Source organism: Scardinius erythrophthalmus (assembly GCF_964197995.2).
Source record: "Scardinius erythrophthalmus genome assembly, chromosome: 23".
NCBI classification, from domain to species: Eukaryota; Metazoa; Chordata; class Actinopteri; order Cypriniformes; family Leuciscidae; genus Scardinius; species Scardinius erythrophthalmus.
The window spans coordinates 32,244,439-32,259,822 of NC_138243.1; the positions used below are offsets into that span (position 1 = coordinate 32,244,439).

The 15,384-nt window shown below is 39.8% G+C and overlaps 1 protein-coding gene across 2 annotated transcripts in view; it reads left to right on the forward strand.

Moving 5' to 3' along the window:
* Positions 1-3,244: 3,244 nt before the first annotated feature.
* ripply3 (ripply transcriptional repressor 3) overlaps positions 3,245-15,384 on the forward strand; it is a 35,405-nt gene continuing 23,265 nt past the window's right edge. Inside the window, exons 1-2 of one of the 2 annotated variants that reach the window (XM_081355151.1) lie at positions 3,245-3,367; positions 3,493-3,617. Coding sequence is in view for 1 of the 2 variants with exons in the window: in XM_081355150.1 (XP_081211276.1) it covers positions 4,597-5,523 (927 nt within the window). In the remaining variant the exon portion in view is untranslated. Of the gene's footprint in view, positions 3,368-3,492; positions 6,137-15,384 lie in introns of those variants that run through there. The other variant, XM_081355150.1, reaches the window with a different exon arrangement.

Sequence of the window (15,384 nt, forward strand, 5' to 3'; positions counted from 1 at the left end):
TATAATGTGGGACATTGAAACATCATCTTTCCAAACACACTGTCAATCAAACACACTGTCAATCAAACACTGTCAATCAAACACACTGTCAATCAAACACACTGTCAATCAAACAAACTGTCAATCAAACATTGTCAATCAAACACACTGTCAATCAAACATTGTCAATCAAACACACTGTCAATCAAACACACTGTCAATCAAACATTGTCAATAAAACAAACTGTCAATCAAACATTGTCAATCAAACACACTGTCAAACATTGTCAATCAAACACACTGTCAATCAAACACACTGTCAATCAAACACACTGAACATGAGATCTGTTTCCACACGTTTATTCTCTGATGATCACGTGATCACAGTGTGTCGGGTTACAGTGTTTCTCAGCGTTCAGAGTCTGAAACTCAATCTCACACACTTCTGACACAACAATCTTCTCGAAATCATAGTTATGACATCAAAAGTACAAATTATGACATAAGATGAAATTGAAAAAGGAATGAAATTGACACAAGTTAATTATGACAGGTAAAAAAGTTGCCAGCCACCGCCAGCTTTTTTAATAATTTTCACGGCCCCCAGAATATTGTGTGAATGATGTCATATTTATGAAATGAAAAGTTGACATCGACGCACTAAGCGATAATTACATGAAAAGTCAAAATTGACATAAAAAGTAGAAATTGACAAAGTATTGAAATTGACATGAGGATCATAATTAACTCTTTCCTCACCAGCGTTTTTAAAAGGTTGCCAGTCAACGCCAGTATTTTGGATCATATTTCATGATATGATCACAAAACTTTCACAGCCCCCAGAATATTGTGTAGAATATCTGAATATGCAAAATATCAAAGAAAGAACATATCCTCTATTTTTAGCTTCATGCATTCTTTTTTATTAACACCTGAATGTGTGCAAGTTTCATAAAAAAGCATAATTTTGAGCAAAACGATTATGACTTAGTGTGTAATAATTTAAAAATAATTCATATTTTTGACTTTTTGTCTCATAATTATGATATACAGAAGCTGATGTGGTGGAAATGGGTTGGATGAACAACATCGGTCATGGCGAGTCCTACAGTAATATCTCCAGTAATATACAGTAATATCTCCAGTAATATCTCCAGTAAAGCCCGGATCGTTTGACGAAGTGCCCTTTAAAGCCGTGCTGATGAAGCCATTGGATCACGTGTCACTCATATCACACTCCATCACTCGGGAAATATGAAATCAGGAATATGAATATGAAGGTGAAGGTTTTACTGTCTTCGGATCCTCTAAAGCTTATTCCACAAGCCATATTACGGTACATTATAGACGGTGTTTATACAGATTTAGCGCGCATACGACAGGCGATTCATTCAGATTTTCTTGTTGATTTGGATAATTACTCTGTGTCACAAGAAGCTCATAAATAAATCATATCTAAATATTCATTTTGTTTCTTTGTTTTTTTTTCTCTGTGTGAATGAGTAAACAAAGGCTTCTGTGTTTATGATTCGAGTGAATCAGTGCTGTGAGTGTGTGTACAGTAGATCAGTGTGTGTGTGTGTTGTGTGTGTTTGTGTATATGTGTGTTATATATTGTTGATTAATAAACTCGTTTAAAACAAAAATAACTATTCACGTTAAATAAATCCTTGTTTGCACAGATCCAGTTAAAACACATGATGCCTTTATAAGACGTAAATAAAAGTCAGAGAATCTCGTTTATCACAAAATATTGTACAGTATAAATGCTGACGTAGGTTAAGTCAATGTCCTCTTCATGTTATTAATAAAATAAAAAGGTTCCATCTCTCCATTGCCAGCTGGGATGTAAAAACTTTGATGCTCAATATCTCAGAACTACCCTAAACAGAGATAGAACCTTATAATTCTAAGCTCACACTGTTTCTGATGTGGATTCTGTGAAGGTATCTTATAAAACATTTATAATGCACATGAAGGAACAATCTCTAGTCACTGCATTAGGGTTGTGTTTGAATAAACTATAAATGTAGATTCATGCGACACAATGTGTTTTTCTGGACCTTGAACACATTGGACTTTAGAGACAAGTCAACAAATACGCCTAACCATTTTCCAGAGCTCTGATTGGCTGTCATCCTGGTCATATGTGATGAAGATATGAAGGTGAAAGAGCAGCCCAAATCGAGAGCACGAAGATGTGAATTTGAGAACTTGTACAATAAATATTCATACGTGTACGCTAAAATTTACACTCACAGCTCCAGTGTGAAAACCTGTACAATAAAAATCTGAAGTTGAATGTTGAGATTTGCACTCGCAGACAATAGCCACAGATGTGTAAAATGCCATTCACAGAAATACAATGACAGACACAAACTTGAAATATATATTTGCACTTATTCTTACATTCACATTCGCAGTTCAACCTCAATCAGGCACCTGCAACTTCTCAAATCTGTCACTGCAATTTCAAATTTGCGCCTTGACTTTTGCTGTTCTTCTAGCGATATATTAGCAAAACTCACTTGTGCACTTGCAGCTCAGTGGCGGCAAGAGAAAGCGGGGGTGTTCAAACGAGATGTGTGTGTGTGTTCTGTGTGTGTTTGTGTATATGTTTGTTATATATTATTGTTTTTATTACATGGCTTGGTTGAATTCTAATGTAGAATGCGGTGTGTTATTTCTTGATATCAGAGCACTGCTATAAGTATAACACACCGTTGCCATGGAAAACAGAGCGTTGTTATGGACGCGGAACGGACTATTTTCTTTAGCGGAAGCAATACAATCGTTTTTAAATCAATAAACTCCTTTTTAAATCAATATTTTGTGTCAAATTATTTATTTATTTGGTAGGTAGCCATGTAATAAGCGGGATAATGTAGAGCGAGGCGGTTATTATATAGCGAATACAAACCCCTTCAGGCTGATTCAAGATCCCTCCGCGAGCCTGTCGGGGTGTATTCGCTATTACAACCGCCTCGCTCTACATGATCCCTTACATAAACTTGTTTTTCATTTTCATTTTAAATGTCCCGGTGCGATTGGTAAAATTGTCTTAATTTCATCATTGCAGTCATTGGTTTAATGAGAAAGATTGAGAACTTAGGAGAATCCTGATCTCCTCTCTGGGTGATGACTCTTCCAGATATCTCCCGAAACCAGGTGCCACCCCCTGGCGTACATGAATTTAACCAAAAATATTGGTACAACCCTTTTGTTCCGGTCTGGGTATTTAAGGCTAGGTGGCAGAGCAGTGTTTGGGACCCTTTACAGGATCATCCCCCATACAGTGCTGTTTCAGGGTTTTCCCATGGGAAAGCACTCACACACCACTGTGTGTCTCTGTCAGGGATACATTGCTTACCTTTAGAGTCATCGTTGAGTAAGTGATGTCATGTATTTATTATTTCTGAATTGGCTTTTAATCATGTACTTGTGTAATTGGCATGATACATTTTTATGCTACATCTTGATTTATTCTGAAGTTTTCTGAAATCATTATTTTAGTAGACTAGGAGGAGGCTGGTGCTCCCGCAGCTCTGTGTCCAGGATAGGTCAAACTAAAGGCGCATATGAACGGAGCAGTGGCACGTCATCTGAAGACCTTCTGATTTCTGTCTACCACTGACTTGGCAAGTTGTACGGAAGTGGATAAATAAACTACACTTGTCTGTGTGTGTGAGCAGAAGGCAATCAACTAAAGAGGTATTAGCAAACCCTGCACCCTGTGACCGAGATCAGACTGGCGAGGCTGTGTCCGAGAGATCCAGTTAAACCCGGGGCGTGTGACTCTGTGCAGCATCGGGTCCCTTAGTGAATTAATAACTGAAAGAATGGGATACTCAAAATAATCAAAGATCTAAATTAATTCATTAACAATATTTATGACTATTTTCTAATCAGAAACACGATCTAAATTTGAATATCATTTGAAATTGGAGTCAGATTAAGCGTAGAGCTAAAGTAATACTAAAACTAAATTCCAATAAATGAAGTGAACTTCACTGGAGCGCTGAAAAGACATTCACGCATTATCCCTTCTCCAGGCCGTTGGACTCCGTCGTTGGGCCAATGGGTGGTCCTTACACACGTGAAGAAAATCCTCAGTTGCACAGATCCAGTTAAAACACATGATGCCTTTATAAGACCTCAATAAAAGTCAAAGAATCCCGTTTAACACAAAATATTGTACAGTATAAATGCTGACGTAGGTTAAGTCAATATCCTGTGTATGTTTTTGGATTTGTCCTGTTTCTGATGTGGATTCTGTGAAGGTTTTCTTTATTTAAGGAGCTTATAAATCACTTATAATGCACATGGAGGAACAATCTCTAATCACTGCATTAGGGTTGTGTTTGAATAAACTATAAATGTAGATTCATGCGGCACAATTTGTTTTTCTGGACCTTGAACACATTAGATTTTAGAGACAAGTCAACAAATACGCCTAACCGTTTTCCAGAGCTCTGATTGGCTGCTGGAGTTGTCGTCCTGGTCATATGTGAGGGAGCTGGCTGGATTTGATCTCAGTATTCTGATTATAGTGTTCAGTCTGCTAGTCGGGGGACATCTGAACTCTGTGTGAGCAATCACAGATCGAGAGTAATAATCATGGGCGGCTCATACTCACAAGAGGACTATGACAGGGTTGCTCTTCAGTTTTATGAAAACATTTTACAGTATCCAGATTATTCAACAATCTTCTTACCAGATATAGGCATAGATGAGTCTCTGCTGAAATATTCTGGTTCCGACTCTAACGCTGTGCTGCAGGCTTACTCTAATGAGCAAATCCAGGTGGCAGGTTACGTCGAAAAGCTTGGATCTGCCTTTGGTGCACTGACTGCAGTCCCGAATGCGGTTGGACTTGGAGCTTTAGTGATTTCCATGATCATAGAGATCGCCATCAAGAGCGACCCTCAGCCAAGTGATGACACATACAGCCTGATACGACGAGTGTTTGGGGAAGAGAAAGCTTCGAGTGTCCGAGACACAATGTCAGAGTATCTGAAACGCCATCGCATGAACATGAACAATGACCAACGATTACGGGGGGAATTAAGGAGACTGGAACAGGAGCTGAGCAAACATCTCACCATCCTCAGAAACTCCCTGCTGCATGACGGACAGATGAGTGACCGTGGGTTCAAGATCTGGGTCAACGGAGCCGCCTTCCACGTCCAGATGCTGATCCATGAGGCTCGACTGGATATTCAGGCTGGTAAACCTGCATCAGTCTATCTTAATGAAATCAAAGCTGCAATCGATGAGTATTTACTGAACCTGGATCCTTTGCTGGAGAAATACAAGACCTACAAGATCAATTACGATAATAATGAACCTGAAAGCTGTTTTTGGAAAATGTTAAATCTTGGATCGTGTGGTAAACCAGAAGCTATGACTGCTTTTATGAATCTTGTTTACTCAAAGTATGAACCGATCAGTGGTTTAAAGAGTTATTTTTCAAATATCAAGAACAATCTCAACTCTCTAATCCGTGAGCGTGGTTCATTCACTGTGCCGTCAGCTGCAGGCTAGTGTAGATGTGGTGTTGATAAGGGATCGCTCAGATGCTGGAGCGTGCGCTCATATGTAGAGGTGTACTCTTCAGTGCACCGGGCCTGGGTTTGACCCCCGACCTTTGGCCCTTTGCTGCATGTCACCCCCCCCCCTCTCCCTTATCATCTCTTCAGCTGTCCTGTCAATAAAGGCCTAAAAATGGCAAAAAATAATCTTTAAAAAAAAATAATAATAATCTTTTAATTGAACATATAGTAACTTTAAGTAAAAAATGTGTTGATAAAACTTCCATTGTAATATTTTAACGCATTTACTCTCATCTTGTGATCTACATGTATATTTGATCTGTGTTCTGTCATGATGCTCTCCTGACACACCTGCATGTTACTCGCTAAAGACATAAAATACTGCGAAATATTTTAGTCCTGTTTCCGGTTTAAAAATCCTTAAAATTACATCTGCTCCTTCTTCCTCGTTGAAGACTTCTGAATCTTTGAATAAGTAAATGTTGTTCATTATAAAAGTGGAAGTGCTGAACACGAGATGTCTCCTACTTCACGGTAAAGTTTGTTCTTAACGTTTGCTTTTGTGATGTTCTCTTTAACAATAAAGGATCATGTGTGTTATTGTTCCACGTGTCTGTGTATTTTAACTTAAAGGACAAATCAAGTGAAAAATGAACCTAGGGGTAATTAACACATGGTTACCGAGTCGATCGTTCCCTGCGATGCGTTTTCATGAAAATCGAATGTAAAGAGTTTTATTTATAAAAACAGATTAGCTCAGAACACTAGTATATGGGGCAGAGAGTGTAGGAGCCATACTTACCACTTTATTTAATTTGTATAAATTTGTTCATTTAAATATCAGTTTGTTGTGTATTGTTAATTTTGTTTATTTCTCTGAGTGTGTGCCCTCTATAGGTGAGAGGTGAAAGGTTGTATAAAGGATAGGCCACCCCTGACAGGAAGGGGGCGCTGGTGCAAGAGCACACAGTCTTTTGACCGTACACATGGAGCTAGGGTGGCATGGTGCAACAAACCTGCAAGCGGCCTAAAAGTTGTTTGTTTTGTTTTATGTTACAATGCATCTTTATTTTTGATTTAATAAACTTCAGTTATTTGTTTGGAACATCAGCACGCCTCTCTGGATCTATTTATGGTACGCGTCAGAATCATAGCATCAGCATCTCCCACAGTGGACAAGAAACAAGGATTAAAAATAGGAGACTTGTTTTTACCACTAAAACATGTCAAAAGACTTGCTTTGAAAATGGATTTGTGAAAATGGAATATGTTTGGGAAAAGAGTATCCTTAAACTTGAATGGAATGGATGGACTGTTTGAAGACCGCATGGCATTGGTTGCAGAGAACAAAGGAAACATCTCAAAGAGGTATGTGCTTGCGGAAACAATGTGCTGAGTTAAAATTGAATGTTATTGGAAAGACTTTCAAGTTTGATTCTGCAAACTGTGGATGAAAGGATTAATTTGATGAAAGAGTTCAAAGGTCTTGATGCATGCCATTTTAAAGAGGAAATCAAAGGAAATTTGAAAAGTTTGTGTCGTTGGAAAGAGGACATTTGCTTGTTGGAAAAATGGACGAGTCTTATCTAGAACAATTCCCAAACTCAGCTCAAAAGGACTTGAATGAGGTTGCTGCTCGTTTGAAAGCCTCTAGAGCAGGCAAGATGGCACACCTTACAAGACGAATGAATATTGTTAACTCTTTGATGACTGATGCTGAATATCTTGAAGAAGTAAAGGGAAACATGATGAAGTTCAATGAAATGTTTGAGGAATTCAAGTCTCTTCAAAAATCATATGTACAAGTGTTGAGTGAAGAGGATAAAGTTGAAGACCTGAAAACCTGGTATGAACCAAGAATGAAACAAGTTGATGTGTTTGTTTCTACTGTTGAGAATTGGATGTCTACTATTCAAGAACCTGACTCTCAAACTAGTACTCAAGTTTCTTCTGCTCTAAAAGTGAATGACCAGCTAAATGATGAAGATAACACTTCAGTTGTTTCATCTGTGCGTAGCAGTAGATCTGGCAGATCTAGCAGATCACGTGCAAGCAGATCAAGTGTGTCAACATCAGCCTCAGTGCGTATCTGTGCAGAGGCAGAGAGGGCAGCTTTACTTGCCAAAGCCAATGCACTGCAACGAAAACATGCTATAGAGAAGAAAGAGGAGGAACTTAGAAAGATGAAGGAGGTGTGGGAAGTTCAAGCTGAAATTGCTGCCAACACAGCAAAAATTGAGTATCTCAAGAATGCTGAGACCTCAATAACCAATGTAAATGCTGTCGAAGAAGATGCCATGAATGTGTACTGTAAAGAGATGCTGGATAAAAACCTCTCCAGTGCAACAAACACACAAGATGTGCGCCCAAAAGAAGCTTTCCCAACTCAGACTGCAAGACATTCTTATCCTCAGAATATCAATGCAATTCAACAATCCACCACTGTGAACACTGACTCCAAATCCCCTGCACAAATCTCTCCTACAGCTCAAGCAAGACCTCAAGAAAGTAGAGAATCATCTTCTAATGTCATTCAAGGGCCTGATCTTGCTAGAATTCTTCAAAAACAAAACAACTTGACAGACATGCTTGTAAAACAACAACTTCTTTCCACCTTACCAAGAGGGGAAATTCTTATGTTTAGTGGAGATATTCTGCAGTACAGGTCATTCCTTCATTCTTTTGAGCATATCATTGAAACTAAGACGGATGATAATGCAGACAGGCTGCACTTTCTCATTCAGTACACAAGGGGGCTACCACAGGAGCTGGTAAGAAGTTGCCAACATATGTCACCTAACCAAGGTTACCAAAAAGCAAAGCAGCTATTGAAAGAACACTTTGGTAATGCATATAGGATTTCATGTGCCTATATCGAGAAAGCACTCTCCTGGCCTTCAATCAAACCAGAAGATCCAAAGGCTTTACAAGCCTTCGCATTGTTTCTTAGAAGCTGCTGTAATAGTATGGAAGACTTGGAGTTCATGGAAGAGCTGGACACGGTCTCCAATATGAGGAGTATTACTTTTAAACTCCCATATAAGCTCAGAGAGGGGTGGCGCACAAAGGCATTTGAGTTGCAAGAACAAAGGAGGACCAAGGTAAAGATGGCAGATCTCGTCAGCTTCATTGAAAAACAAGCTAACATTGTCTCAGACCCAATATTTGGTGATATCCAAGACTCAAGCCCAAGTAAAGGAAAGCCCAAAGTATTGAAACCCAAATCCAAAGGCAGTTTTGCTACCAATGTGCATGTGAACTCACCACAGACCGCATCTAAAGATTCCCAGCCAATATCATGTCTCTACTGTAACAATGGACATGATTTGATGTCATGCTTGCAGTTTGAAAAGCAGCCACACAGGGAAAAGATCAACTTTATTAGACAGAATGGAATCTGTTTTGGGTGTTTAACCAAAGGAGGACATCTGAGTAAAGACTGCACACAGCATCTTCACTGCTCCATATGCAACAAACAGCATCCAACTGTGTTACACATTAAAGCGTTGGAATCATCTTCAAAACAACTTAAGAAAACACCTGTGAGTAGCACACAGGTCTCTCTTCAAGATGGTAAGCATGCTGGAGTCAGAAACATGCAGATTTATACGGAGTGTTTGTTGTCGATTGTACCAGTACAGGTTAAAAGTTCAAAAGGAAGTAAGATTCTGCACACATATGCCTTTCTTGATCCTGGTAGCTCGGCAAGCTTCTGCACAGAGGATCTTATGAGGAAACTCAACATTACTGGAAGAAAGACCAATATTCTTCTTCGAACAATGAGCCAGGATAAGTCTGTGCCCTCTTACATTGTCAGTGGGTTGGAAGTTTCTTCGCTGGAAGAAAGTAACTTCATCCACCTGCCAGAAGTCTACACCCAAAAGATCATGCCTGTTGACACCTGTAACATTCCCACAAAGGAAGAACTGTCTAAATGGCCATACCTGAGTCCGGTACAGTTTCCTAGGATTCCAGCCAAGGTGGAGTTGTTGATTGGAAGCAATGCTCCCAAAGCCATTGAACCTTGGGAAATCCTTAATAGCCAAGGGGATGGGCCATATGCAGTTAAGACCCTACTAGGATGGGTTATTAATGGTCCTTTACAAGGCAAAAACACAGCAAACCGAAACAGCTGTGATGGTGTTGCTGTTAACAGAATTTCTGTCTCGAACTTGGAAGAAATGTTGATGCAACAATACAACCATGATTTTAATGAGAGGTCAAATGAAGAGAAGGCTGAAATGTCTATAGAAGACAAAAGATTCATCAAGATTGCAGAAGAGTCAATAAAGTTGGAAAATGGACATTACACTCTTGATCTACCTTTTCGCAAGGACGACACAGTGTTGCCTAACAATTACCAAGTGGCAGAACAGCGACTTCAAAATTTGAAAAGAAAGTTCAAGAGGAATGAAAAATTCAAAACCGACTATACTGAATTTCTAACAGAAGTCATAAATAAGGGCTATGCTGAAGTGGTGCCGCAACAAGAGCTGAACAGATCAGATGGTCAATTGTGGTACATCCCACATCATGGTGTATATCATCCCCAAAAACAGACCATAAGGGTGGTCTTTGACTGTGCTGCTACTTTTCGAGGTAAATCCCTCAACTCAGAACTTCTTCAGGGTCCTGATTTGACCAGCACACTTTTTGATGTTTTGACCAGATTTCGCCAAGAACCTGTAGCAGTTATGACCGATATCAAAGCAATGTTCCATCAAGTCAGAGTGTCAAGATCAGATGTTGACTTCTTGCGATTCCTCTGGTGGCCAAGTGGTGATGTTAGCATGCCTACTGTGGAACATCGAATGATGGTACATCTATTTGGGGCAGTCTCATCCCCCAGCTGTGCAAACTTTGCTCTGAGGCAAACAGCCAAAGACAACAAAGACTGTTTTCGAACTGAGGTGATAAACACTGTTGAGAAAAACTTCTATGTAGATGATTGCTTGAAGTCCCTTCCAACAGAGCATGAAGCAGTAGAATTGGTGAAAGACCTAACATCTCTCTGTCAAACAGGAGGATTCCACCTCACAAAATGGGTGAGTAACAGTCGTACTGTTCTTGCACATATTCCAAAAGAAGACAGAGCTCAGAATGTAAGGGAATTGGATCTCGATAGGGAAAAGCTTCCCACTGAAAGAGCTCTTGGATTGTTGTGGTGCGTGGAGAAGGATGTGTTTAAGTTCAATATCACTGTCAAGTGCAAATCCCACACTCGAAGAAACTTACTATCAGTTGTGAGCTCCATCTATGATCCACTTGGATTTTTGAGTCCCTTTACTCTACCTGCCAAATTGCTTATTCAAGACCTCTGTAGGAGTAAATGTGGTTGGGATGAGGAAATACCACAGGCTGCAGTGGATAAGTGGACAAAGTGGATAAAGGATCTTGACGAGATAGAAGATTTCAGAGTGGTACGTTGTGTAAAGCCTACTGGTTTTGGAATGCTGAAGCAAGCAGAGCTGCATCATTTCTCTGATGCTAGTGAACAAGGATATGGCATAGTGAGTTACTTGAGACTGACTGATGATATGCACACTGTACATGTGTCTTTCATGTTGGGAAAAGCCAGAGTGGCCCCACTTAAGCACGTCACAATTCCACGTCTAGAACTTACAGCTGCAGTGCTAGCAGTCAGAGTGGACATTATGGTAAGAAAAGCTTTGGAGCTCGATCTCAAAAGCTCAACATTTTGGACTGATAGTCAGTCAGTGCTGAAATACGTTGCAAATGAGAATGCAAGGTTCCGCACATTTGTAGCAAATAGGATCTCTGTTATTAGAGAAAACACAGATGTTAAACAGTGGAAATTCATCAGGACAAAGCAGAACCCTGCTGACTTAGCATCAAGAGGAGTGAGTGCCAGCACATTGGTGAAGTGCAAAGAGTGGATCCATGGACCAGACTTTCTATGGAAGAAAGAAGAGGAATGGCCTAAAGAGTCCCTGGGACCCATTTCCATATTGCTCTCACTCGATGATCTTGAAGTTAAAAGGAACACCCCTGTTTATAGTACTGTCATCAAAGAAAAGGAAAATCCTACCAGCCAACTGCTTAACTATTTCTCAAGTTGGACAAAGCTAAAGTTGGCAGTAGCGTGGTTCTTGAAGTTCAAGAATATCCTTCGCTTGCTTACTGAAAAAAGAAAAGAAATACAGGCAACCTGCATGAATAAGGACATTCAGAGCCAAAACAAGGTATGCAATGAAATCAAAGCATTCAAGACATCACTTTGTGGACAATCCGTATGCCTGGATGATCTCTGTAAAGCAGAAAAATCCATTGTTGAGTTTTGCCAGAAACAAAGGTATTCAGAGGAAATGTCAAGAATTAAAAAGACATCACTTGTTGGAAAGCGCTTGAAAAGATTCAGCAGCCTATACAAGCTAGATCCGGTGATGGATGATGGAGTTTTGAGGGTTGGAGGAAGGCTGGACAAGTCTGCAATGCCTGAGGAGACCAAGCGACCAATAATACTTCCAAAAGATATTCACATCTCTACACTTATCCTTCAACACATACACGAACAGCTCGGACATGCTGGCAGAAACCATGTTCTCTCACACCTGAGAAAGAAATATTGGATTATAAATGCCAATTCTGCAGCCCGTAAAGTTCTTTCTAAATGTGTTGTGTGCAAGCGTGTAAGAGGAAAGATTGGAGAGCAAAAGATGGCAGATTTACCAAAGGAAAGACTACAAGCTGATCTCCCACCTTTCAGCAATGTTGGCGTTGACTACTTTGGACCTTTTGTGACAAAAAGAGGAAGAAGTCAGGTAAAAAGATATGGGGTTATTTTCACTTGCATGACAAGCAGGGCAGTTCACCTAGAAATGGCTCACTCACTGAACACAGATTCCTGCATTGACGCTTTAAGAAGATTCATAGCCAGAAGAGGCCAAGTTATGCATATTCGTTCTGATAACGGGACTAACCTGGTGGGTGCAAAAAGAGAATTACAGAATTCACTTTCAGAATGGAACCAAAGTAGAATCCAGAAGGCAATGCTCCAGAAAGGAATTCAGTGGACGTTTAATCCTCCAGCAGCTTCACATCATGGGGGAGTATGGGAGAGGCTCATTCGAATGGTGAGGCAGATCTTCTGCTCTATTTTACAACAACACACCCTCGATGATGAAGGACTACAAACACTCTTTTGTGAGATCGAAGCAATTTTGAATAGTCGTCCCATTACCACATTGTCTGATGACCATCATGATCTGGAACCTTTGACACCAAATCACATTCTCCTGTTAAAGTCAAGCCCTACATTGCCACCTGGATTGTTTCAAAGGTCAGACGTATACAACAGACGTCGGTGGAGGCAAGTACAATATTTAGCAGACCTGTTTTATGAAGAGGTGGTCACAAGAATACTTACCATTACTACAGGAACGACAGAGATGGTTAACTGCAAAGAGAGGATTGCAGAAAGGAGATATTGTGTTAGTCGTGGACAGTTCAGCACCTCGTGGATCGTGGCCTATTGGAAGAGTAACAGAAGTTTTTCCTGATTCCAAAGGACTCATAAGAACTGTTAAACTTAAGACAAAGACTGGTTTCTTAGAAAGACCTATTACCAAACTTTGCCTACTATTGGAAGATGCAGAGGGTTAGATCTGTGCCATAAAGGTGACGACTGAGGAATAATTAAAGGATGAGTATTATTTTTTCTTGTATGGACTCATTTGGCTCCATTTACATGTAATGTATTGTAATTGATGCTTAAACGCTCAATTAGGGGCCGGGTGTAGGAGCCATACTTACCACTTTATTTAATTTGTATAAATTTGTTCATTTAAATATCAGTTTGTTGTGTATTGTTAATTTTGTTTATTTCTCTGAGTGTGTGCCCTCTATAGGTGAGAGGTGAAAGGTTGTATAAAGGATAGGCCACCCCTGACAGGAAGGGGGCGCTGGTGCAAGAGCACACAGTCTTTTGACCGTACACATGGAGCTAGGGTGGCATGGTGCAACAAACCTGCAAGCGGCCTAAAAGTTGTTTGTTTTGTTTTATGTTACAATGCATCTTTATTTTTGATTTAATAAACTTCAGTTATTTGTTTGGAACATCAGCACGCCTCTCTGGATCTATTTATGGTACGCGTCAGAATCATAGCATCAGCATCTCCCACAGTGGACAAGAAACAAGGATTAAAAATAGGAGACTTGTTTTTACCACTAAAGAGAGTAAGTAAAAGTAAATCGCTAGTTAATACCACTAACAAGGCTCAAAATAGCCTCACACTAACACTGTAACATAATGAGGGTCCTTACATACAAACCGAAGCATTGAGAACTTTGGAAGTGTACAGAGAGTTTAATAAGAAGATACTTTATAAAGACAGTAGGCTACATTACGCGTTGACATGCAGGATCCATCTTGGAAAACAGTCTCGACTAGTCGAGCCACGAACGCCGTGCTACGTTAGATTTCACAAACGTAATTCCTATCGACCAGCTCATATCGCACGGCGTTCGTGGCTCGACTAGTCGAGACTGTTTTCCAAGATGGATCCTGTCTGTAAACACGTAATGTACTGTCTTTATAAAGTATCTTCTTATTAAACTGTCTGTACAAAAAATCTGCCTGCCTCTATGGGAATTTAACATAGGGGTGTCCAAAATTATGCACCCTGTATTTTAAGGAAGAACATTTATTTATTTACGATACATTATTTATTCACAAAGAAAATTGGTGTCCTTAAAGGTTGGATTTTTCCTAATTTTTCAAATTAAGGCATTACGTTCAGTTTCCAAAAGATGATTTTTTAATCCCTGTTTTTAGTCAACTTTAGTATGGGTGTCTAAACTTATGCATAGCACTGTAAACATTAGACCTAGGCTAAAGCTATTAAATAGCAGTCCCAAACTAGTTTTTGTTAATACAATGTTGGTATGAGCCACTACAGTCATTTAAAAATATAAAAAATAACACAAAGAAAAATAGTGGCATTTTGGGGTTATATGGAAACGACAGTTACCATGGTGAATACACAATAACTGTTAATGAAACATGGAAACTGGTGAATAGAATGAGAATCATACCTGCATTACTTTTATTTCGTGTAATTTACAACGTAACGGCGTTGCATGCTCGTAGTTTCTTTTGCACTTGATCAGTGAAGCAATACAGCGCGCGCCGCTGCATTTGCGCTTGCAACTGAGTGTGCGCTACGAGAACAGGATAACGACTGACAGGACAAGAAAGTCCGTTTTTCTGAGGTGAAAAACTTTATTTCAGCGTACACTTATGTCACTGCCTACCTGGTAGTTCCTATTGTGCTGGGTTTTCTGAAGTAGTCATGATTCGCCTCTCATAACATAACATGCTCTAAACACGCACGCAGTGTGGAAAAGGAGGAGCGGGGGCGCGGGGAGCAAGGATCACAGCGCAAATTTGAACTATATCGATGTGATATGGTCTAATTCCATATCGCATTTAAAAAATACATCGATATATTTTTTATATCGATATCGCCCAGCCCTACCTGCATTATAAGAGTGTCACTGAAATATAGTTCTACCTCAGCGCTCAGCTGTAGCCTGACATGCACTTTCCGTGAGCGGTAATTGAAAACCCGGAGTGGACTATGAGCGGAGTGATTACAGAGTGCTTAGAGTGGAGAGAGGAACGTGCTTTTGCTCCACTCCAGGCTTTGATCACATCCCCCTCAGCAGGGTGAATACACCTCGTCTTTCCTTAATTTAAGACCTATTCAAACTAAAATTAAGATATTTATTACACTATTTGAGAAATGAAAGCCTATTTACGGCCTTAAAATTATGAAAAGTGAATTTAAGACTTTAAGGACAGACTGGAACCCGCAATGACGGAAATCCGTCA